The 22,665-nt window shown below is 51.3% G+C and overlaps 1 protein-coding gene across 3 annotated transcripts in view; it reads left to right on the top strand.

Annotated features, from left to right (window-relative positions):
- The first annotated feature begins 470 nt into the window (after positions 1-470).
- The window catches only part of LOC137325561 (retinoic acid receptor RXR-gamma-A-like), a 285,684-nt gene continuing 263,489 nt past the window's right edge, over positions 471-22,665 (top strand). Inside the window, exon 1 of one of the 3 annotated variants that reach the window (XM_067990809.1) lies at positions 471-738. In XM_067990809.1, coding sequence (XP_067846910.1) covers positions 648-738 — 91 coding nt within the window. In that variant the 5' untranslated portion in view covers positions 471-647. The remainder of the gene's footprint in view (positions 739-22,665) is intronic. The other 2 variants (XM_067990805.1, XM_067990806.1) reach the window with 2 other exon arrangements.

The following is a 22,665-nucleotide window of genomic DNA, read 5'->3' on the forward strand; positions in this document are numbered from 1 at the left end:
CTGTGAACGTCCAGCGACTCAGCACGTGTTAATCTCGCACACGTGCAATCGCTCCGTTGCAGTCGGACCTGGCCCTGCGACATAAAGGGGTTGGATTCGAGACAACAGGAGGTGTCCGGCTAACAGAGAGCCACTTCGTTACCACATCCAATACACCGTGGGACAGCGACAGGGGAACGGGGGTGGGGAGCAGTAGTTGACGCACAGAGGCGATTGCGGGCTTGCTCGGACAGTTCCTGCACGCTGCCGCATTTAAGTAATAATAACAATTGCAGCCTTACTGGTGCCGGGTAGGCAGTACGGCTGACACAAAACACTCCCCACCCCCACCCCCTTTAGGGCCAAGGGGGGGAATTTTTTTTTTAAAAAAAAAACCTTTGTTTACTTCCTGATCTCACTGATTACTGCAGGCTGATTCGATTAAAAAAAAACAGTGCCTTTTTGCAGCAGGTATTCTGAGGGAAGGCGAGAGGAGGAGGCAAGCAATAGGAATGGCCAGCCTCCCAGACACACACACACACACAGCACCCCCTCCTCCCGGGCCCCTTCTGACTGAGACGGCTCAGAGTACAGCAAGCCAGTGAGTGGAGTGAGTGAGGCTGGGCTGACTGCAGCCAGGCCCCGCGGTTCAGGAATTTCGGCTGCAAATGCTCTGCCAGAGTCAGTGCTGGAATCCAGCGGCAACAGAGCGAGGGACTCACTCATGCACCATGGATACCGAGGCCTACCTCCAGCTCAGTAAGTCCAAGGCTTGTTTATTTTTTTTATTCTTGTTGCTGAAATACCACCACCCCCCCCCCCCCCCCCCTCTCTCCAGTGCCTTTATTTCTGACTAGTGGAATGTGGAGAATGTCGGTAGCCCCGATTGAGTGCGTGCCAGGCTGTGCACCATCTGTCCGTTACTGGGTCAGTCGGCGGGGGGGGGGTGGGGGTGAGAGGGGAAAAGGGCACAGCACGATGGCAGATGGGGGCTGACACCCAGACTCCACTCCCCACCCCCACCCCCCTCCCTCCCCCTCGACCCCCACCCCCTCGACCTCGACCCCTCACCTCCTCCTCCTCAACCCCCCTCACCCCCCACCCCCTCAACCCCCCTCACCCCCACCCCCTCAACCCCCCTCCCCCTCAACCCCCCCTCCCCCTCAACCCCCACCACCCTCACCCCCTCAACCCCCCTCACCCCTCAACCCCCCTCACCCCGACCCCTCACCCCGACCCCTCACCCCCACCCCTCAACCCCCCTCACCCCGACCCCTCAACCCCCCACCCCACAACCCCCACCCCAGTCCCTTGCAGCAATCGCTGAGCGTCTCACAAGACTGGAGAGAAGGGGGCTGTGCGTCTGCTGCTGGCCAGGCGAGTCCTGTCAAGTGTCGGGGAGTGTGAGCGGGGGGGAGGGAGGGAGGTGTCGAAATAAAGTCAGGTGGTTAAGGACATTCTCCTCGGGCCCGAAGGGTTAAGTGCGCCTGGTAACTCTGGCGGTAATCTCCGGACGGTTGTGACTGACTGCTCTTGGTGGAGTGTTTCCCCCCCCCGCCCTGCAGTAGGCCAGTTCCTGCGGGACGGACGGTTCACCCGGGACAGGCCGCTCTGCCTTCCAGTCGGGAATTTGTTCTGTCAGCAGTTTGCTGTCAGTCCGGGTGGGTCGTCTCCCCTCGAGCGAACATTAGAGCCGCTCTCCCTCCCTCCCTCCCTCCCTTTATTTATAGGATCACGCTTCCTGCCAGGCCGAGAAACAGAAATAACCTGGAGTTAACTGCAGCGTGTTTTCTGGCAAAGGTCGGGGTGGTGGAGAGAGAGAGAGAGGGAGAGGGAGAGGGAGGCGAGGAGGAGGGAGAGAGAAGAGGGAGGGAGAGAAGAGAGAGAGAGGAGAGGAGGGAGGAAGAGAGAGAGAGAAGAGAGGAATGAAGGGAGAGAGAGGGAGGGAGAACAGAGAGAGGAGAGAAGAGAGAGGAGAGAGAGGGAGGAAGAGAGAGAGAGGGAGGGAGAGAAGAGAGAGAGAGAGAAGGGAGGGAGAGAGAAGAGAGGGAGGGAGAGAGATGGAGGGAGGGAGAGAGAGGAGGGAGGAAGAGGAGAGAGAGGAGGGAGGAAGAGAGAGAGGGAAGGAGGGAGAGAGAGAGAAGAGAGGAATGAAGGGAGAGAGGGAGGGAGGGAGAGAAGGGGAGAGCAGGAGGGAGAGACAGTGAGAGATTGAGAGGAGAGGGAGGGAGCAAAAGAGGGAGCCTGTGAGAGAGAGAGTGGGAGAGAGGGATGAGGGCGAGAGAGAGAGAGGTGGGAGGATCTGAACTCACCTGCCCTGTGGGGTTGACCATGTGTAACCTACAAAGCTGCCTGCGGGCCGTCGGCAGGCATGTTACAGGCAGTGGCAGCTCTTTGAAACCATGCCGTTGAGACGGTGCTGGCAGCCGGCGGCTCTCTGTGGCTTGTGGACTGTGTTGTGGTTTCATATCACCCGGCGGAATCTGTACACACGCAGCGATAAATTTCCAATCAGGGTGGTTTCCTTCCTGGCCGACGCGTCCCCTTCGGTTAATGGCCCCACGGTGCGCCGACCGGTATCCAGAACAATCCCTCCACCCCAGGGACCCACGGCGAGCAGTTCCCGCCCCGCTATGGGTGAGGTTGCGGGGAGATGGAGGCCCGTTCAGGGAGCCGGAGGCCTATCAGCCCTGTAATCCGGGTTATTTTCCTTCCGTGCCGGCCTGTCGGAGGCCCATCTTTTGCGGTGTCTCCGACGGGAACTCTCAGGAGCAGGGGAGCCCCGTGGAAAAGATTTGGTTTGGGGGCTCCCTACGATTTTGCACTCGACAGCAATGCTTAGTGTCAGCCGTGGCTCAGTGAGTAACACTCTTGCCTCTGAGCAAGAAGGTTCTGGGTTCAAAGTCCCATTCCAGAGCCTTCAGGCTGACACTCCAGTACAGTACTGAGGGAGTGCTGCACTGTCTTTCAGATGAGACGTTAAACCCAATGTCTGCCCTCTCAGATGGGTATAAAAGATCCCGCGGCACTATTTCGAAGAAGAGCAGGGGAGTTCTCCCTGGTGTCCTGGGCCAATATTTATCCCTCAACACTAATGAGATCATTATCACATTGCTGTTTGTGGGATCTTGCTGTGCGCAAATTGGCTGCCGTGTTTCCCACGTTGCAACAGTGACCACACTTCAAAAGTGCTTTGGGACGTCTTGAGGGTGTGAAAGGCGCTATAGAAATGCAAGTAAGTAGGTAAAAAGAAAGAAAGACTTGCATTTATATAGCGCCTTTCATGACCTCATAACGTCCCTAACTTTACAGCCAATGGAGTTACATTCCAACTCTTCAACGCTTTTGAAGAGTTGGAATGTTTGCGATCGGTAATGTTAAAGTTAGGTTTTTTTATTGTTTTTATTTCATCGGGATGTGGGGTGTCGCTGGCGGAAGGCCGGCATTTATTGCCCATCTCTAATTGCCCTTGAGAAGTGGTGGTGGTGAGCCGCCTTCTTGAACCGCTGCAGTCCGTGTGGTGACGGTTCTCCCACAGTGCTGTTGGGAAGTGAGTTTCAGGATTTTGACCCAGCGACGATGAAGGAAGCGGCCGATATATTTCCAAGTCGGGATGGTGTGTGACTTGGGAAAGTCGGCAAAATGATCAGGGAGCAGCTATTATCATTGGCTAGGGTGTCGTCCTCACTGGATCCGCTCGGTGGCCGCGTGCAAGTGCACTGGGTCGCAGGGTTCCCAATGCCCACCCCCCCCACCCCCCCCCGGGGCACATTCCAGACCACCAAAAGACCCTAGGCTGCGGACTCTGCCGGAGACCCCGGAGTCTAATTTTCCTTTACGGTGTAGGGTTTCGGTGGCAGCGGGGGTACTACATTGGACCCGGGTGACGGCAAATTGCCGGCGCCAAGCGCGGAGGCCTACCATGTTGCTCCATATTCCAGCACAGGCACGATGGGCCAAATGGCCTTCTCCTGTGCTGTACCTACTATGATATAGAGTGCTCGTCCTCAAGAGTCAGCTTGTGCTCGGGATGAGGGCAGCTGTGCAGCCTATCGACGCGAAGTGAATTTCTTTCCCTGGGGATGAAGGCCCCGAAGTTTGAGGTGCGGCCTACATGCCCTGGGGGTGCCCACGGTGACGCACGGTCTCTTGTCACACCCGCTGTTTATCATCACTGAGACCAGTGTAGCTCCGTTATCGAGTCACCAGGTCCCTCAGACGTTTTCACGTGTGTTCTGAAGTGTCCCTTTCTCACTAAAACTTAGCTGTTAACTCTTTCCCTGGGTCTGCAATGTCTCCCGATACTTTTAAAGTTTATATAGTAATTCCAAATAAATTGGGATGACATTAATCTCGTTCAAATATTTTCCCCCTGACCCTCAGAGTCTGCTCTTTGCTGAGGCCCATCTTTATCGTACCACACCCAAGTTCTTATTGTTAGTCAGTCATGGGATGTGGGCATCACTGACAAAGCCTGGCATTTATTGCCCATCCCTAGTTGCCCTGAGAAGGTGGTGGTGGGCCTTCTTCTTGAACCGCCGGTAGTGGGTTTGATTCGATCTCGACTGAGCGGTTTGATGGGCCACTTGCATTGGAGGCAGTTCAGAGAAGGTTCACTAGGTTGATTCCGGGTATGGAAGGGTTGTCTTATGAGGAAAGATTGAACAGGTTGGGTCTATACTCATTGGAGTTTAGAAAAATAAGAGGAGATCTTATTGAAACATACAAGATTCTCAGGGGACTCGATAGGGGTAGATGCTGAGAGGATGTTACCCCTCATGGGGAATCTAAAACTAGGGGGCATAGTCTCAGAATAAGGGGTCGCCCGGTTTAAGACAGAAATGAGGAGGAATTTCTTCTCCAGAGGGTCGTGAATCTTTGAATTCTTTACCCCAAAAAGCTGTGGAGGCTGAGTCATTGAATACATTCAAGGCTGAGTTAGACACATTTTTGATCAGCAAGGGAGTCAAAGGATATGGAGAAAGGGCAGGAAAGTGGAGTTGAGGTAAAAATCAGATCAGCCATGACCTCGTTGAATGGCGGAGCAGGCTCGAGGGGCCGACTGGCCTACTCCTGCTCCTATCTCTTATGGTCTTACAGTCTTATGGTCACTTCAGAGGGCAGTTAAGAGTCAGCCACGTTGGTGAGAGACTGGAGTCACGTATGGGCCCAGACCGGGTGAGGACATTGGTCAACCAGTTGGGTTTCTACGACAGTCTGACAGCTTCACGGTCATTTTTACTGATTTTAGCTCTGTATTCCCAGATTTTTTTAAAAACTGAATTGAAATTCTCAAACTGCCCTGTTCTCTGGATTCCTGGTCCAATAACTCACCCAAGTGGCCTGGTTTCACATGTGACCCAGGATTGGGGAAGCGGGCAGAGAGCTATTCCACTGTGTGGGGCATCGCACCTCAGCCGCACCTGCCCACCCCCGACAGCCACACGCGCAGGCGCCATCCGTGTCGTTTGGCATACCGGCCACCGGTCTTCACCTCCCCCAACACACCGCTCCCCCCTGAGATTTCATTTTTGCTCAACGGCTGCTCGAGCTGACAGGAAGGGTTGGCAGCGGCTGCTCGGGAAGCAGCAGTAAACTCTGGAGTCTCTGTCCAGTCTCACTCGTCTCTCTCGCTCTCTCTCCAATTCACTAAACTCCTGGGCCCGAGGGGAGAGAGAGCACAGACACTTCAGGGAGCAGCACACCTTGTCAGCTATGTGCGGTGCCCGGGTAAGAGAAGGGGAGTGGGAGGAGGGTAGAAGGAGGAAGAGGGGAGGAGGAGGAGGGGAGGGAAGGAGGTGGAGGAAGAGGGGAGGGGAGGAGGGGAGGGGAGGAGGAGGCAGAGGGGGAGGAAGAGGGGAGGAGGAGGCAGAGGGGGGAGGAAGAGGGGAGGAGGAGGGCAGAGGGGGGAGGAAGAGGGGAGGAGGAGGCAGAGGGGGGGAGGAAGAGGGGAGGAGGTGGAGGAGGGAAGCGAAGGAGTAAGGGGGAGGGGAGGAGGAGGAAGGGGAAGAGGGGAGAGGAAGGGAGGAAAGGAAGGGGAGTGGGAGGAGTGGGTGGAGGAGGAGGAGGAAGGGGGGAGGGGGGGGGGAGGGGAGAGGGAGGAGTGGGTGGAGGAGGAGGACGAGGTGGAGGGGAGGGGCTCTTTGTTGACCTGCCCTCCCCATGACTCTTGCAGCAGCTCTCCCCGTGACCTTTGCTCTTGACTTCACCCCTCTCTGCGCTGCTTTCCTTTGTCTAGAAGGAGCCACCATCTCCATGAGAAACCCCTCTCGTTTCTCCGCTGAGCACTGAGTATTGCGATGACGTACGTTGCAATATCGAGGCGGTCACGTCCCTCGGTCCTGTTGGTGAGGAAGTCCAGCTGTTCGCCATCCATTGACCGGCAGGGCCCGATTTTAATTTGCTTTCGCCTTCTCGCATCAGGCTAGTCAGGAAACAGCAGATCAACAACAACGACTTGCGTTATTATAGCGCCTTTAAACGTCCCAGGAGTGTTATCAGACAGAAATTGACAACGAGCCACATATTAGGACAGGTGAGCAAAAGTTTGGACAAAGAGCTCGGTTTTAAGGAGCGTCTTAAAGGAGGAGAGAGAGGTGGAGAGGTTTAGGGAGGGAAATTCCAGAGCTTAGGGCCTGGGCACGGCCGCCAATGGTGGAGCGATTAAAATCGGGGATGCGCAAGAGGCCAGAATTGGAGGAGCGCAGAGATCTCGGAGGGCTGTAGGGCCGGAGGAGGTTACAGAGAGAGGGAGAGGGCGAGGGCATGGAGGGATTTGAAAACAAGGATGAGAATTTTAAAATCGAGGCGTTGCCGGACCGGGAGCTAATGCAGGTCAGCGAGCACAGGGTAGGCACCAGCCCCTGTCCTTGAACTCATGGGTGGAGCAGGGGAGGGCCGGGGTGGGTGAAAGGGACAGAACCAGAAATGAAAATGTTAAAAGTGTCTCTACCTTTGCCTCCTCCTATCGCCAGCAACGCCTCCCCCTCCCCCCCAGACACTCTCCAAACCAGCACAAAAAAAACCTAGGGGGCAGAGACCCCTGCAGTTACTGTAGCGGCTGTGGTGCGATGCCCCGCGTGGTCGAATAGTCTGCCGGCTACTCTCCCCAGAGGGGGGAGAGAAATCGGAATGAAATTAAAATAACCCCCAATTGATTTAGAATTAATATCTAAACTATCAACGCAGTTAAACAAAGGGCCCTCCTCTTTTTATGTTTTAAATGGGGACATTGCCGACCCGGAGGAGGAGTTAAGAGCTGAGCTTCAGCCTGTGCCCTCTGCCGAACGGAGGGCCGAGGGCTTCATAATTTACAAGGGTCGGGTTCGGCAAGCCGGGCACTTGCACCACCCCCACCCCCCCCCCCCCCCACTACCCAGACCCGCGCCTCATCGGGTCGATGAGCGGAGTCCGGGAACCCACACAGCGTGACGTCTGGCCGATAACCGGGCCTGCACCTTTAAGGCCACCGGTTAGGTACTTCCTGGGAAGAAGTGGTTCAAATAGACACAACCTGAGGTCAAACTGAGGCTAATTATTATTGTGGGGGGAGGTGTTAGGGCGGAGGGGGAGCGGGGGAAAGTCAGGTTGTCTCCAGGCCAGAAAAAAATAGAAGGAAATGACTGGCTCTCTTCCCTTTTATTTTGTTGGTATTTTATACGGTGTGTGACATTTGGAGTGTGACATTTGGAGTGTGACATTTGGAGTGTGACATTTGGAGTGTGACATTTGGAGTGTGACATTTGGAGTGTGACATTTGGAGCGTGACATTTGGAGTGTGACGTGCGGTGTTTCAGACGGCTAGAGAAATAGATAAAAGGGTAGCTGGATGGAGTGAAATCACGCTGTGCAATTCTAGGATCGAACATGCTGGTGTGTTTGTACAAAATTCTTCTCTCTGCTATTTTCACAAAGGAGGCAAACCATTTAAAACGGTCTAAAGTCTTCATTAATTATAGCCAGCGTCCGAACTCCATGCAGACGTCTTAGCGTACAGGTGCTGCACAGCAGGATTCCAACACTCTAGTCTTTAGAGGGGGTGCTATCTGCTCCAGGCGGGTGAATGGGAACCCCTGATCTCCAAGTCACACACCATCCCGACTTGGAAATATATCGGCCGTTCCTTCATCGGCGCTGGGTCAAAATCCTGGAACTCCCTTCCTAACAGCACTGTGGGAGAACCTTCACCACACGGACTGCAGCGGTTCAAGAAGGCGGCTCACCACCACCTTCTCAAGGGCAATTAGGGATGGGCAATAAATACCAGAGACGCCCACATCCCCTGAATGAAGTTCTTAAAAAAAACTGCCCACCCCCAGCCCATGAGTTTCCAATCATTAAAGTGGATCCCACCCTTGCCCCTTGCCGGCCGAGAGCGAGGAGAGAGTATGGGAAGGGTAACTCCAAAACGGTGCCTGTAACTAATACCGTGAAGCTTAGGACAAGGGGGAAGCAGGTTGTAACTGGTGAAAGGCAGATTCAGGAAGATCATCCCACAAAGAGGGACGTCCAGGTAGAGTAGTAGAGGTGAATACCTTGGAATCATCCAAGTTGAACATTGATAAGGGATAGGCTGGTGGGTCTTGGTGGATAGACGGACACAGATGGGCTGAATGACCTTCCATGCCATCTGTATCCATCTTCTGAACTTGTGTTTTGATTACAATTCTTTTTACTTACTTCCTAATTTTTTTTTACGAGCACAGCGCACTTTTTTCCCTGAAAACGAAAAGGGCGCAGTCCCAATTTGAAATTCGGGGGGGGGGGGTGAACGTGGGGGTTTGCTGGACGTATCTGCCCCATTAGCCTTGCTCCTGATTACTGCAAAATTGAACTCAGCCGTCGCTCAGTTGGGGATCTGGGTCAGAAGCTTGTGATTCAAGCCCCACTTCAGAGACTTGATCACGTAATCCAGGCTGACACCAGTGCAGTACTGAGGGAGTGCTGCACTGCCGGAGGTGCCGTCTTTCGGATGAGACATTATAGCGTCCCAGGTGAATGTAAAAGGTCCCATGGCACTATTCGAAGAAGATTAGGGGAGTTCTCCCCGGTGTCCCGGCCAATATTTATCCCTCAACCAACATCACTAAAACACGTTATCTGGTCATTATCTTATTGCTGTTTGTGGGATCTTGCTGTGCTGCTGCGTTTCCTGTATTACAACAGTGACTACACTTCGAAAACTGCGAACCTGCGGGTGTGATGAAAGTTATGTCTTTCTAAAAGCCACTGGTAGATTTTTGCAGTCGGATCCTGAGACGGGGGATCGTTGAGAGATGTGTCTGCGACTGGGAAAACAAGTGAGGGATGTACAGGAACAATCTGCGGGAGAAGCCTGGTCAGGATCTGGGAACCTTGTGCCCAGGGATTCTGATCTAGAAGTTTGATCGTGTTTGTGCTGCAGGTTTTGTTGCCGTGGCGATTACTCCCTCTGTCGTAATCGTCACAAGCTGTGTGTGTGAGTAAGGATCCCAAACACCAGTCTGATTTGTAAGAGAATAGTCCAGTTTGTTTTTATTCTAGCATTTACTTCTGTGTCTTGTGACTTGAAGCCATCAGTTAGCGAGGCTTTCAATGAATATTCAGAAGCAGAGGTTTGCAGGACTTTATCCAGTGAGAGGGCTGATTGGAGTATAAAGCAAGAGTTCAGGACACGCCATTCATAATCAATGACTGGATAATTGGCAGCGTCCCGAATTTGGGCTGGTCTCTGTCCCCAGTCCGATGTTGCACAAACCCCCTGCTCTAATCCCACCCCCTGCTCTAATCCCACCCCCTGCTCTAACCCCATCCCCTGCTCTAACCCCGCCCCCCCGCTCTAACCCCACTCCCAGCTCTAATCCCACCCCCTGCTCTACTCCCAAACCCCGCTCCAATATCCCACTCCAGCTCTAATCCCACCCCCTGCTCTAATCCCACCCCCTGCTCTAATCCCACCCCCTGCTCTAACCCCATCCCCTGCTCTAACCCCGCCCCCCCGCTCTAACCCCACTCCCAGCTCTAATCCCACCCCCTGCTCTACTCCCAAACCCCGCTCCAATATCCCACTCCAGCTCTAATCCCACCCCCTGCTCTAACCCCACCCCCCGCTCTAACCCCATTCCCCACTCTAATCCCACCCCCCGCTCTAACCCCACCCCCCGCTCTAACCCCATTCCCCACTCTAATCCCACCCCCTGCTCTAATCCCACCCCCCGCTCGAATCCCACCCCCCGCTCTAACCCCATTCCCCACTCTAATCCCACCCCCTGCTCTAATCCCACCCCCCGCTCGAATCCCACCCCCTGCTCTAATCCCACCCCCCACTCTAACCCCACCCCCGCTCTATTCCCGCCCCCTGCTCTAATATCTCACCAGCAGGCTTTCATGATAAGAGGGATCAAAGCCCAGCAAGAGTTGGTGCCCCCCAGATCCTCCCTCGACTCCCCGATCCTTCCCCACACCGCCCCCCCACTCCCTGATCCTCCCCCACACCCCCCCCTACTCCCTGATCCTCCCCCACACCTCCCCCCCCACTCCCTGATCCTCCCCCACACCTCCCCCCACTCCCTGATCCTCCCCCACACCCCCCCGACTCCCCGATCCTCCCCCACACCTCCCCCCCACTCCCTGATCCTCCCCCACACCCCCTCTACTCCCCGATCCTCCCCCACACCGCCCCCCCCTCCCCGATCCTCCCCCAACTCCCCGATCCTCCCCGACCCTCCCCCCGCTGCCTAAGTAAACATTGCGACAGTGCCAGATAAACCAGTCTGGGTTTGCCTGTTGGTGTGCGTGTCTCCTCAAGTTACCTGTGCTCTGTTTATAGACCTGAGCAGAAAACTCCCAAATACGTCTTAAAGGGGAAACACCAAACGAAAGAAATCGGACCCCCTGCCCTCTTTTTAACTGTGAATCCACTTCTTTTCCTGGCTCCCTGCTCCGTACTGAAGGGAACCAGTCACCTGGCAACAGGTTAGTGTAAGGTTAGTGTTAGCGATGACATCATTGAGCTGGGAGCCCACCTCACCTGTACACGTGTGAAGCCCCATGAAATGTTTGATCACAGAAGGTTGTTGGAGCATGGTATGGTTCAAGGAGAGACCATTGCATCTGTTAAGAGAAAATTGGCTAAACACCCAAAGCAAGGGAAGACACAGGGCTGGGGGGAGAGATTAGTTTTGGATTTCTTTTGCAACGGGCTGGCACAGACACGATGGGCCGAATGGCCTCCTCCTGTGCTGCGAATCCCTGTGACTCAACGGTCGCCCTCATTTACTCTGGGAAACGATGTTTTCCTTTTGTGTGCCGTAAAGGAATGACAAGAGTATGAGGTATAATCAGTGCATATTCATATTTATTTTGTGAATATATTCATGCGACAGGCCAGTATAGGTGATGTTCTTGAATTTTCGTGGGGTTCTCCACCCCCCGTTCACCTGCTGTAACTTTGGTAGAAGACAGTAGGAATCCCCGGATTAATGGCGTAAACAGCTGCTTGTGCCGCTCCTGCCAAAGATGCAGCAAGAGATTGGAAGACCTCCACTGAAATTTAGGGCCTGTGTGTTTTCAATGTATTTTTCGACGGTGCTTTAAATTACTCCTCTATGCCCTTCCTCTCCACATTCAGTGTGCTGGGGGAAATTGCATTCATTTGAGCCGGTCGGCCGTGGCCCTGTGGGTAGCACTCTTGCCTCTGAGTCAGGAGGTTGTGGGTTCACCATGGCTGCAACGTGTACCATCCACCACCCTAAACATTCACTCCCTTCACCACCGGCGCACCGTGGCTGCAGTGTGTACCATCCACAGGATGCACTGCAGCAACTCGCCAAGGCTTCTTCGACAGCACCTCCCAAACCCGCGACCTCTACCACCTAGAAGGACAAGGGCAGCAGGCACATGGGAACAACACCACCTGCACGTTCCCCTCCAAGTCACACACCATCCCGGCTTGGAAATATATCGGCCGTTCCTTCATCGTCGCTGGGTCAAAATCCTGGAACTCCCTTCCTAACAGCACTGTGGGAGAACCTTCACCACACGGACTGCAGCGGTTCAAGAAGGCGGCTCACCACCACCTTCTTAAGGGCAATTAGGGATGGGCAATAAATGCCGGCCTTGCCAGCGACGCCCACATCCCATGAATGAATATTTAAAAAAATCCCACTCCATTGACTTGAGTACGAAATCCAGGCTGACACTCCCAGTGCAGTACTGAGGGATTACCGCACTGACAGAGGTGTCATGTTTCAGATGAGACTTTACACCGAGGCCCCGTCTGTCCTCTCAGGTGGATGTAAGAGATCCCATGGCACTATTTCAAAGAAGAGCAGGGGAGTTCTCCCCAGTGTCCTGGCCAATATTTATCCCTCAACCAACAGCACTAAAAAACAGATTATCTGGTCATTATCACATTGCTGTTTGTGGGATCTTGCTGTGCGCAAATTGGCTGCCGCATTTCCTGCATTACAACAGTGACTACACTTCAAAAAGCAATTAATTGGCTGTAAAGCACTTTGCGCTGTCCTGACGTCATGAAAGGTACGATATAAATACAGGTTCGTTCTTTCTTTCTTTGTCTGTATATTCACTGATCTTGCACGTTGTGGGGGGGGGGGAGGGTGAAGAGCACGACAGATTGACAGCGACAGCTGTGATCCGCAACGCAATGACTTCACCTCGTCCTCTGCACTGCGATAGGACCTGCAAAATGCTGTGCAGGACACGTTACCACGACGATGCTTCCTTTACATGAGCGCCAGCGGACCCTGGGCACTAAGTGATTGCCACGTCAGAATCGGATGCTCTCCTGGCCGGTCTCCCACCTTCCACCCTCCGTAAACTTGAGCTCATCCAAAACTCTGCTGCCCGTATCCTAACTCGCACCAAGTCCCGTTCTCCCATCACCCCCTGTGCTCGCTGACCTGCATTGGCTCCCGGTCCGGCAACGCCTCGATTTTAAAACTCTCATTCTTGTTTTCCAATCCCTCCGTGGCCTCGCCCCTCCCTCTCTCTGTAGCCTCCTCCAGCCCTACAACCCTCCGAGATCTCTGCGCTCCTCCAATTCTGGCCTCTTGCACATCCTCGATTTTAATCGCTCCACCATTGGCGGCCGTGCCTTCAGCCGCCTAGGCCCTAAGCTCTGGAATTCCCTCCCTAAACCTCTCCGCCTCTCTCTCCCCCTTTAAGACGCTCCTTAAAACCTACCTCCTTGACCAAGCTTTTGGTCACCTGTCCTAATATCTCCTCATGTGGCTCGGTGTCAAATTTTGTTTGATAATCGCACCTGTGAAGCGCCTTGGGAAGTTAAAGGCGCTATATAAAACGCAAGTTGTTGTGTCCCAGCTGGGAATTCCAGCAACGACAGGCCAGCAACACCTCAGGCGTAAACTCCTTCCCCTCTTTTGTTGTCATCGCTCCAGAATGCACTGGGGAGAAAGGAAGCACGGAGCGGGGGTCGCTGAAAGTTCATCGATTTCTTTCCAGTTAGGGAAGAATGCTCGGAGCTCATAGAAACTTCTAGGGATGATAAAACGGTCATTAATCAACTGGAGTGGGAATGGTTGGGGGGGCGGGTGGAGGAGCTGCAACATGAATACAAAGCAATCTGAATGGGCCTAAGTTGACCAAACCCCAATTTATTTTTTTCTCTCCCTCTCTCGTCTACATGCGCTGATTTTTTTCATCCTCCACGATCTGGCCAAGTGTCCAATTCCTCATGTGCGGGCCTAGGCAGGCTATTTGACTGTGAGGGGCATTACAGCCAAGGTCGACTGCCCTCGTCCAATCTCGACGCGTTCCCTCTTTGGCAGCTGGAGTCACTGGAACCCGTGGCTGATTTTATCCTCTCCCTAAACCACGGACCAAATGTTGCCAATCCTTAGCAACCGCTGTGATTGTCACCGGCTAACTCAATACAGGCCAGGGCTCAAACCTGCGGCCCCCTCCACCTTGGGTGCCATATTGGGCGGAGACAGTTATCCACTGAACAATCTCGGGAGCTCCCGAACACTCTTTGAAACGGGTTTTCCATTCATGGATTTAGACACGATGTGCTTTACCCATCAGTAGAAACAATGTCGAATCTGATCCTTGTGACAATAACCTTTCCAGTTAAATACTGTAGCTCGAAGACTATACGCAAACACTGTGAGTCTATTGCTTGAATGTCTCACATAGCACTTCTGAGAATGATGTGCTACAAACAAGGCCTGACTAAGGCTTTTTTCGTTAAATCGAATTACTTCAAAGCTTACTTAAAGCAGAATCCACCAACAGAATTCATTCTGCATTTCTTCGCAGCAACTTAATAAGTCATTGCTTTGACTTTATTCCTCCATCTCTCTCACCACTTCCCCTCTTCTCTCACCCACCTTTCTCTTCCCATCATTCACTCCTGATCAATTGCACCTACTCTCTTCTGTTTCTCCGTTGCTCTTCACTGCCTCCCCACTGACTAAGCCCGCTCTTCACTCTCTCCTCATTCATCAGACTTCCTCTCACCTGTCTGTCCACTGACTGCACTTATTCTCCTCTGTCTGATTGTACCTATTCTTTCTTCCACTGACTACACTCTCCTCTCCCTCTTTCATCTACACCTGTTCTTCTCTGTGACTCTGTTGACCATGCCTGTGCTATTGCTTCCCCATTGACCAGACCTGCTCTCCTCTATCTCCTCATTCACTAGACCTCCTCTCCTCTGTCTCACCACAGGCTGCACTTACTCTCCTCAGTCTTCCACGGACCAGCTAGTCTTCTCTATCTGCCTCATGTCGAGACCTGCTCTCCTCTGTCTCCCTGCTATCTTTGCCTGCTCTCTTCCATCTCCTTAATGACAGTACCTGCTTTCTTCTGGCTCACGGTCGACTATGCCTGGTCTCTATCTTCCTGTTGAGTACACCCAATCTCTCTCTCCCTGTTGAGTACACCTGCTAACCTCTACCTCCCTGTTGACTACACCTGCTCTCCTCCACCTCCCTGTTGACTACACCTGCTAACCTCTACCTCCCTGTTGACTACACCTGCTCTCCTCCACCTCCCTGTTGACTACACCTGCTCTCCTCTACCTCCCTGTTGACTACACCTGCTCTCCTCTATCTGCCTCTTGAATACACCTGCTCTCCTCTACCTCCCTGTTGACTACACCTGCTCTCCTCTATCTCCCTGTTGACTACACCTGCTCTCCTCTATCGCCCTGTTGACTACACCTGCTCACCTCTATCTCCTTGTTGACTACACCTGCTCACCTCTACCTCCCTGTTGACTACACCTGCTCTCCTCTATCTCCTTGTTGACTACACCTGCTCACCTCTACCTCCCTGTTGACTACACCTGCTCTCCTCTATCTCCCTGTTGACTGCACCTGCTCACCTCTACCTCCCTGTTGACTACACCTGCTCTCCTCTATCTCCCTGTTGACTACACCTGCTCACCTCTACCTCCCTGTTGACTACACCTGCTCACCTCTACCTCCCTGTTGACTACACCTGCTCTCCTCTATCTCCCTGTTGACTACACCTGCTCACCTCTACTTCCCTGTTGACTACACCTGCTCTCCTCTATCTCCCTGTTGACTACACCTGCTCACCTCTACTTCCCTGTTGACTACACCTGCTCTCCTCTATCTCCCTGTTGACTACACCTGCTCACCTCTACCTCCCTGTTGACTACACCTGCTCTCCTCTATCTCCCTGTTGACTACACCTGCTCACCTCTACCTCCCTGTTGACTACACCTGCTCTCCTCTATCTCCCTGTTGACTACACCTGCTCTCCTCTATCTCCCTGTTGACTACACCTGCTCACCTCTACCTCCCTGTTGACTACACCTGCTCTCCTCTATCTCCCTGTTGACTACACCTGCTCACCTCTACCTCCCTGTTGACTACACCTGCTCTCCTCTATCTCCCTGTTGACTACACCCGCTCACCTCTATCCCCCTGTCGAGTACCCTTCTCCTCCTGCTTCTCATTGCGGATAACTTCTGGTTACTTTGCAAGTATCACACTGAGGCTGGATCATTACTTTAGGCCCGTAATGGTCACCTCACAGCCGTCTGTATTCTTGCCTGTCTTAAGCTTTGGCCTTGTGTTGACTGTTACATCCCATACTAGATTCATTCCCACTCACACCCTTTATGCTGTCCGTTGGTCTCCTAAGCAACACTCCACAGGTTGCAGCTTTAAGGGTAAATTTACTCTTGTAACGCTCCTGACGTGGAGCCTTACCCACTGGGAGCACACGTCAGGGAATAGCACGCTCGCAGGTCTTTCATTCATAGTGGATGGAAGAAACTTACCTTTTAGTTCCACACAAGGTGTTTAGTACCAGGTGTGAGCCGTGGCTCAGTTGGTGGCATTCTCACCTCTGTGTTAGGAGGTCGGGGGTTTGAGTCCCACTCGAGCGACTTGAACATGTAATCCAGGTTGACACTCCAGCGCAGTGCTGAGGGAGTGCTGCAGTGCCTGAGGTGCCATCTTTCAGGTGAGGCGTTAAACAGAGGTCCCAGCCCCCCTCTCAGGTGGATGTGAAAGATCCGATGGCACTATTTGAAGAAGAGCAGGGGAGTTCTGGTCAATATTTATCCTTCAACCAACGTCACCTAAAAGAAACAGATTACCCGGTCATTGTCACATTGTGTTTGTGGGATCTTGCTGTGCGCAAATTGGCTGCCGCGTTTCCCAACATTTCAACAGTGCCTACACTTCCAAAAGTACTTTGTTGATTATAAAGCGCTTTGGGATGTCCTGAGGTCATGAAAGGTGCGCTATAAAGGGAAGTGTTTTTTTTAGAATGCATCAGACTTACACCGTATCCATTTACAAGGGGTTCAGTGCAAAATTCCTGAGGTGGGGCAGCAGTTTTAAAGCATGAAACTCAGGGAGTAGGGGAGGACGGAGGGACTCCTGGAAGTTTACAGGTCTTTAGCATGTAGAATCCGGGTGTCAATCCGGAGGAACACGCTGTCCCTTTAAGCTTCCCACAGTGAACAAAACATTCCATCGACCTAGCACAATTAGCAGGATGTGTGCTGCTCTGGAGTTTACTGTCCGCAATAATTCAGCAACCGCAGCTCTGTATCTCAGACGCCGATTCCATCATATAGAATTACAGAGAATTACAGCACAGAAACAGGCCATTCGGCCCAACCGACCCAATCTCCACACGAGTCTCCTCCCTCCCCTCTTCATCTCACCCTATCAGCGTATCCTTCTATTCCTGTCTCCCCCATGTGTTTATCGAGCTTCCCCTTAAATGCATCTATGTTATTCGCCTCAACTGCTCCTTGTGGTAGTGAGTTCCACATTCTAACCACTCTCTGGATAAAGAAGTTTCTCCTGAATTCCCTATTGGATTTATTAGTGACTATTTTATATTTATGGCCCCTAGTTCTGATCTCCTCTGCAAGTAGAAGCATCTTCTCTACATCTATCCTATCAAACCCTTTCATAATCTTAAAGACCTCTATCAGGTCGCCTCTCAGGCCCAGCCTGTTGATCTTCCCTGAAAGAGTCACTCACTTCTTTTTCTCCCCTCCCCTCCCTGGGCCCCCTTTTGACAGCTCTGGGATCAAACATTATGCTCGTGATGCTTCTTTCCTGTGGCCCCAGGTCAGCTCCGCAGGGCAGAGCCCCTCAGCAGGCCGCAGTTTGCCCCAGGCCGCGGACTGGGTTTTGTGATTTCACGGCTGGACAGTGAGAAATGAATTGCTCAATGGAGCTCATTCGTTCTGAACATCACACCGTCTGTCAGAGACACCCTCCGATCGTTTAAAGAGACACTGCAGTCAAAGCAGCTTTATTTGCAGCAAGGAGTTTAAGGACATAAGACATTTTAATAGAAGAAAGACTTGCATTTATACAGCGCCTTTCACGTCCTCAGAACATCCCAAAGCACTTTATAGCCAATGAAGTACTTTTGACGTGTGGTCAATCGTAAACGTGGCAACCAATTTGTGCACAGCAAGCTCCCGCAAGCAGCAATGTGATAATGACCAGATAATCTGTTTTAGTGATGTTGGTTGAGGGAAAAATATTGGCCCAGGACACCGGGGAGAACCCCCCTGCTCCTCTTCGAAATAGGGCCTTGGGATCTTTTGCGTCCACCTGAAGGGGCAGACGTGGCCTTGGCTTAACGTCTCATCCGAAAGACGGCACCTCCGACAATGCAGCACTCCCTCAGTACTGCACTAGGAGTGTCAGCCTGGATCATGGGCTCAAGTCTCTGGAACAATGAAACCGCAAAATAAATATTGGATAGACGCAAATCCCCAGTGAACAGAGGCGGTCAGATTTGCAATCGTACCCCAGCATCGATCCACTAATGATCTCAGCAATTCCTCTTTAATTAAAGACAAAGCTTTCAGCCACTTAAAGCTCTAATGTGCCCAATGTGTGCAATTCAATCATTTTAATTAACTTCCCGCGGCAGTCTCTTCCTCCTTCTAGGGGTCTCTCGGATCCCACAAGGTCCATAAACTGCTGTGTGTGTGTGGCAGCGTGCCAGATCAGTGAAGCAGGCTTTAAGTGAATGAATCCTCAACAATTAAAGCGCTGACTGGAAAGGATGGCGTTAACAAGCCTCGTGTGGCCCACGGCTAGATTCTGACTTATCACGAGGGAAGTGTGGGAATAGGATTTCTTTGGGCTGTTTGAGATATCAATGGTGGAAATTGTACCGAGTGTCAAATTCCGTTATCAGCAGACACTCCATAAATCAGCCTCCCTAAGTGGAGTCGCATGGCAAATTGCTATTCTTCTGACATAGAACTCTTCATTTTCCCCTCACAAAGGGGTTGTCTGTTAGACTGAGCTATGCCTGGTGGCCTTATCTCATTGAGGTCGGATTCACCGAACCTCCAACCAACAATGGCTGAGCGATCCATAGACTGGTGGGTGTTTTGTTCCTGGCAGTGTGACTTGTTCGCTGCTCTTCAAGTTGGTGAATGGAGTACTCCAGGGGCAGGTACGACACAATGAGGTGTAAACAACAACCACAACGTAGTAAAACAGCGCTTCACAGGAATGATTATCAAACAAAATTTGACACCGAGCCACATAAGGAGAAATTAGGACAGGTGACTAAAAATTTGGTCAAAGAGGCAGGTTTTAAGGAGCTTCTTAAGGGAGGAGAGAGAGGTGGAGAGCAGAGAGGCCACGGGAGGGAATTCCAGAGCATAGAGCCGAAACGGCTGAAGGCACGGCCACCAGTGGTGGGGCGAAGTGAGTGGGAGATGCACAAGAGGCCAGAATTGGAGGAGCGCAGCGTTCACGGAGGGTTGTAAGACTGGAGGAGGTTACAGAGATAGGGAGGGGCGGGACAATGGAGGGCAACACAAGGATGAGAATTTTAAAATCGAGGTTTTGGTGGACTGGGAGCCAATGCAGGTCAGCGAGCATGTGACTAAATGGGACCTGATGGGACAAAAGTGACCTCCACACTCCCCCAACAATGTACTCCGAAACTCAGCAGACTACCTTGTTCCGGAAAAAGGTAATATTTTCCAGAACAATATATCCTACAAATATCAGTACAGATGAGGAGAGGCCATTCAGCCCGTCCAACACATCCTTCCATATGAACCTAAAATCCCCAGGCACAAGCTCCAATTCACTATTGGTTAATTCCAGTCTTGCCTCCATTCCCTGACGCCACATACCGATTAGTCTGTGTGTGAAGGAGCACTCCCTCACACAACACCTTGCCCAGTATGTACGTGTTGCCTTGTCCAGAAGCCATCGTTGACATTGATAAAAGTGCTTCGATTGGACCGTGTGATTATACAGACAGTGATTGGACCGTGTGATTATACAAACAGTGATTGGACCGTGTGATTATACAAACAGTGATTGGACCGTGTGATTATACAAACAGTGATTGGACCGTGTGATTATATAAACAGTGATTGGACCGTGTGATTACACGAACAGTGATTGGACCGTGTGATTATACAAACAGTGATTGGATCATGTGATTATACAAACAGTGATTGGACCGTGTGATTATACAAACAGTGATTGGACCGTGTGATTATACAAACAGTGATTGGACCGTGTGATTATACAAACAGTGATTGGACCGCGTGATAATACAAACAGTGATTGGACCGTGTGATTATACAAACAGTGATTGGACCGTGTGATTATACAAACAGTGATTGGACCATGTGATTATACAAACAGTGATTGGACCGTGTGATTATACAAACAGTGATTGGACCATGTGATTATACAAACAGTGATTGGACCATGTGATTATACAAACAGTGATTGGACCATGTGATTATACAAACAGTGATTGGACCGTGTGATTATACAAACAGTGATTGGACCCTGTGATTATACAAACAGTGATTGGACCGTGTGATTATACAAACAGTGATTGGACCGTGTGATTATACAAACAGTGATTGGACCATGTGATTATACAAACAGTGATTGGACCCTGTGATTATACAAACAGTGATTGGACCCTGTGATTATACAAACAGTGATTGGACCGTGTGATTATACAAACAGTGATTGGACCCTGTGATTATACAAACAGTGATTGGACCCTGTGATTATAAAAACAGTGATTGGACCGTGTGATTATACAAACAGTAATTGGACCCTTTTTTTTATTCGTTCATGGGATGTGGGCGTCGCTGGCGAGGCCGGCATTTATTGCCCATCCCTAATTGCCCTTGAGAAGGTGGTGGTGAGCCGCCTTCTTGAACCGCTGCAGTCCGTGTGGTGACGGTTCTCCCACAGTGCTGTCAGGAAGGGAGTTCCAGGATTTTGACCCAGCGACGATGAAGGAACGGCGATGGTGTGTGACTTGGAGTGGAACGTGCAGGTGGTGTTGTTCCAATGTACCTGCCACTCTTGTCCTGATCGGTGGGAGAGGTTGCGGGTTTGCGAGATGCTGTTGAAGAAGCCTTGGCGAGTTGCTGCAGTGAATCCTGTGGATGGTACACACTGCAGCCACAGTGCGCCGGTGGTGAAGGGAGTGATTATAAAAACAGTGATTGGACTGTGTGATTAGACAAACAGTGATTGGACCGTGTGATTATACAAACAGTGATTGGTCCGTGTGATTATACAAACAGTGGTCCGTGTGATTATACAAACAGTGATTGGACCGTGTGATTAGACAAACAGTGATTGGACCGTGTGATTATACAAACAGTGATTGGACCATGTGATTATACAAACAGTGATTGGTCCGTGTGATTATACAAACAGTGATTGGACCGTGTGATTATACAAACAGTGATTGGACCATGTGATTATACAAACAGTGATTGGACCATGTGATTCCACAAACAGTGATTGGACCGTGTGATTATACAAACAGTGATTGGTCCGTGTGATTATACAAACAGTGATTGGACCGTGTGATTATACAAACAGTGATTGGACCGTGTGATTATACAAACAGTGATTGGACCATGTGATTATACAAACAGTGATTGGTCCGTGTGATTATACAAACAGTGATTGGACCGTGTGATTATACAAACAGTGATTGGACCATGTGATTCCACAAACAGTGATTGGACCGTGTGATTATACAAACAGTGATTGGACCGTGTGATTATACAAACAGTGATTGGACCATGTGATTATACAAACAGTGATTGGATCCTGTGATTTTACAAACAGTGATTGGACCATGTGATTCTGCAAACAGTGATTGGACCATGTGATTCTGCAAACAGTGATTGGACCGTGTGATTATGCAAACAGTGATTGGACCGTGTGATTATACAAACAGTGATTGGTCCGTGTGATTATACAAACAGTGATTGGACCGTGTGATTATGCAAACAGTGATTGGTCCGTGTGATTCTACAAACAGTGATTGGATCCTGTGATTTTACAAACAGTGATTGGACAATGTGATTCTGCAAACAGTGATTGGACCGTGTGATTATGCAAACAGTGATTGGACCGTGTGATTATACAAACAGTGATTGGTCCGTGTGATTATACAAACAGTGATTGGACCGTGTGATTATGCAAACAGTGATTGGTCCGTGTGATTCTACAAACAGTGATTGGATCCTGTGATTTTACAAACAGTGATTGGACAATGTGATTCTGCAAACAGTGATTGGACCGTGTGATTATGCAAACAGTGATTGGACCGTGTGATTATGCAAACAGTGATTGGTCCGTGTGATTCTACAAACAGTGATTGGTCCGTGTGATTATACAAACAGTGATTGGTCGTGGTGATTATAGAAACAGCGATAGGACACTTTTTTTTTATTCGTTCACGGGATGTGGGCATCGCTGGCAAGGCCGGCATTTATTGCCCATCCCTAATTGCCCTTGAGAAGGTGGTGGTGAGCCGCCTTCTAGAATCGCTGCAGTCCATGTGGTGACGGTTCTCCCACAGTGCTGTTAGGAAGGGAGTTCCAGGATTTTGACCCAGCGACGATGAAGGAACGGCGATATATTTCCAAGTCGGGATGGTGTGTGACTCGGAGGGGAACATGCAGGTGGTGTTGTTCCCATGTAGCTGCTGCTCTTGTCCTTCGAGTTGGTTGAGGTCGCGGGTTTGGGAGTTGCTGTCGAAGCAGCCTTGGCGAGTTGCTCCAGTGCATCCTGTGGATGGTACACACTGCAGCCACTGTGCGCCGGTGGTGAAGGGAGTGATTATACAAACAGTGATTGGCTCGTTTAATTATACAAACAGTGATTGGCTCGTTTAATTATACAAA

This window comes from Heptranchias perlo, chromosome 9 (assembly GCF_035084215.1).
Source record: "Heptranchias perlo isolate sHepPer1 chromosome 9, sHepPer1.hap1, whole genome shotgun sequence".
Taxonomy (NCBI): Eukaryota; Metazoa; Chordata; class Chondrichthyes; order Hexanchiformes; family Hexanchidae; genus Heptranchias; species Heptranchias perlo.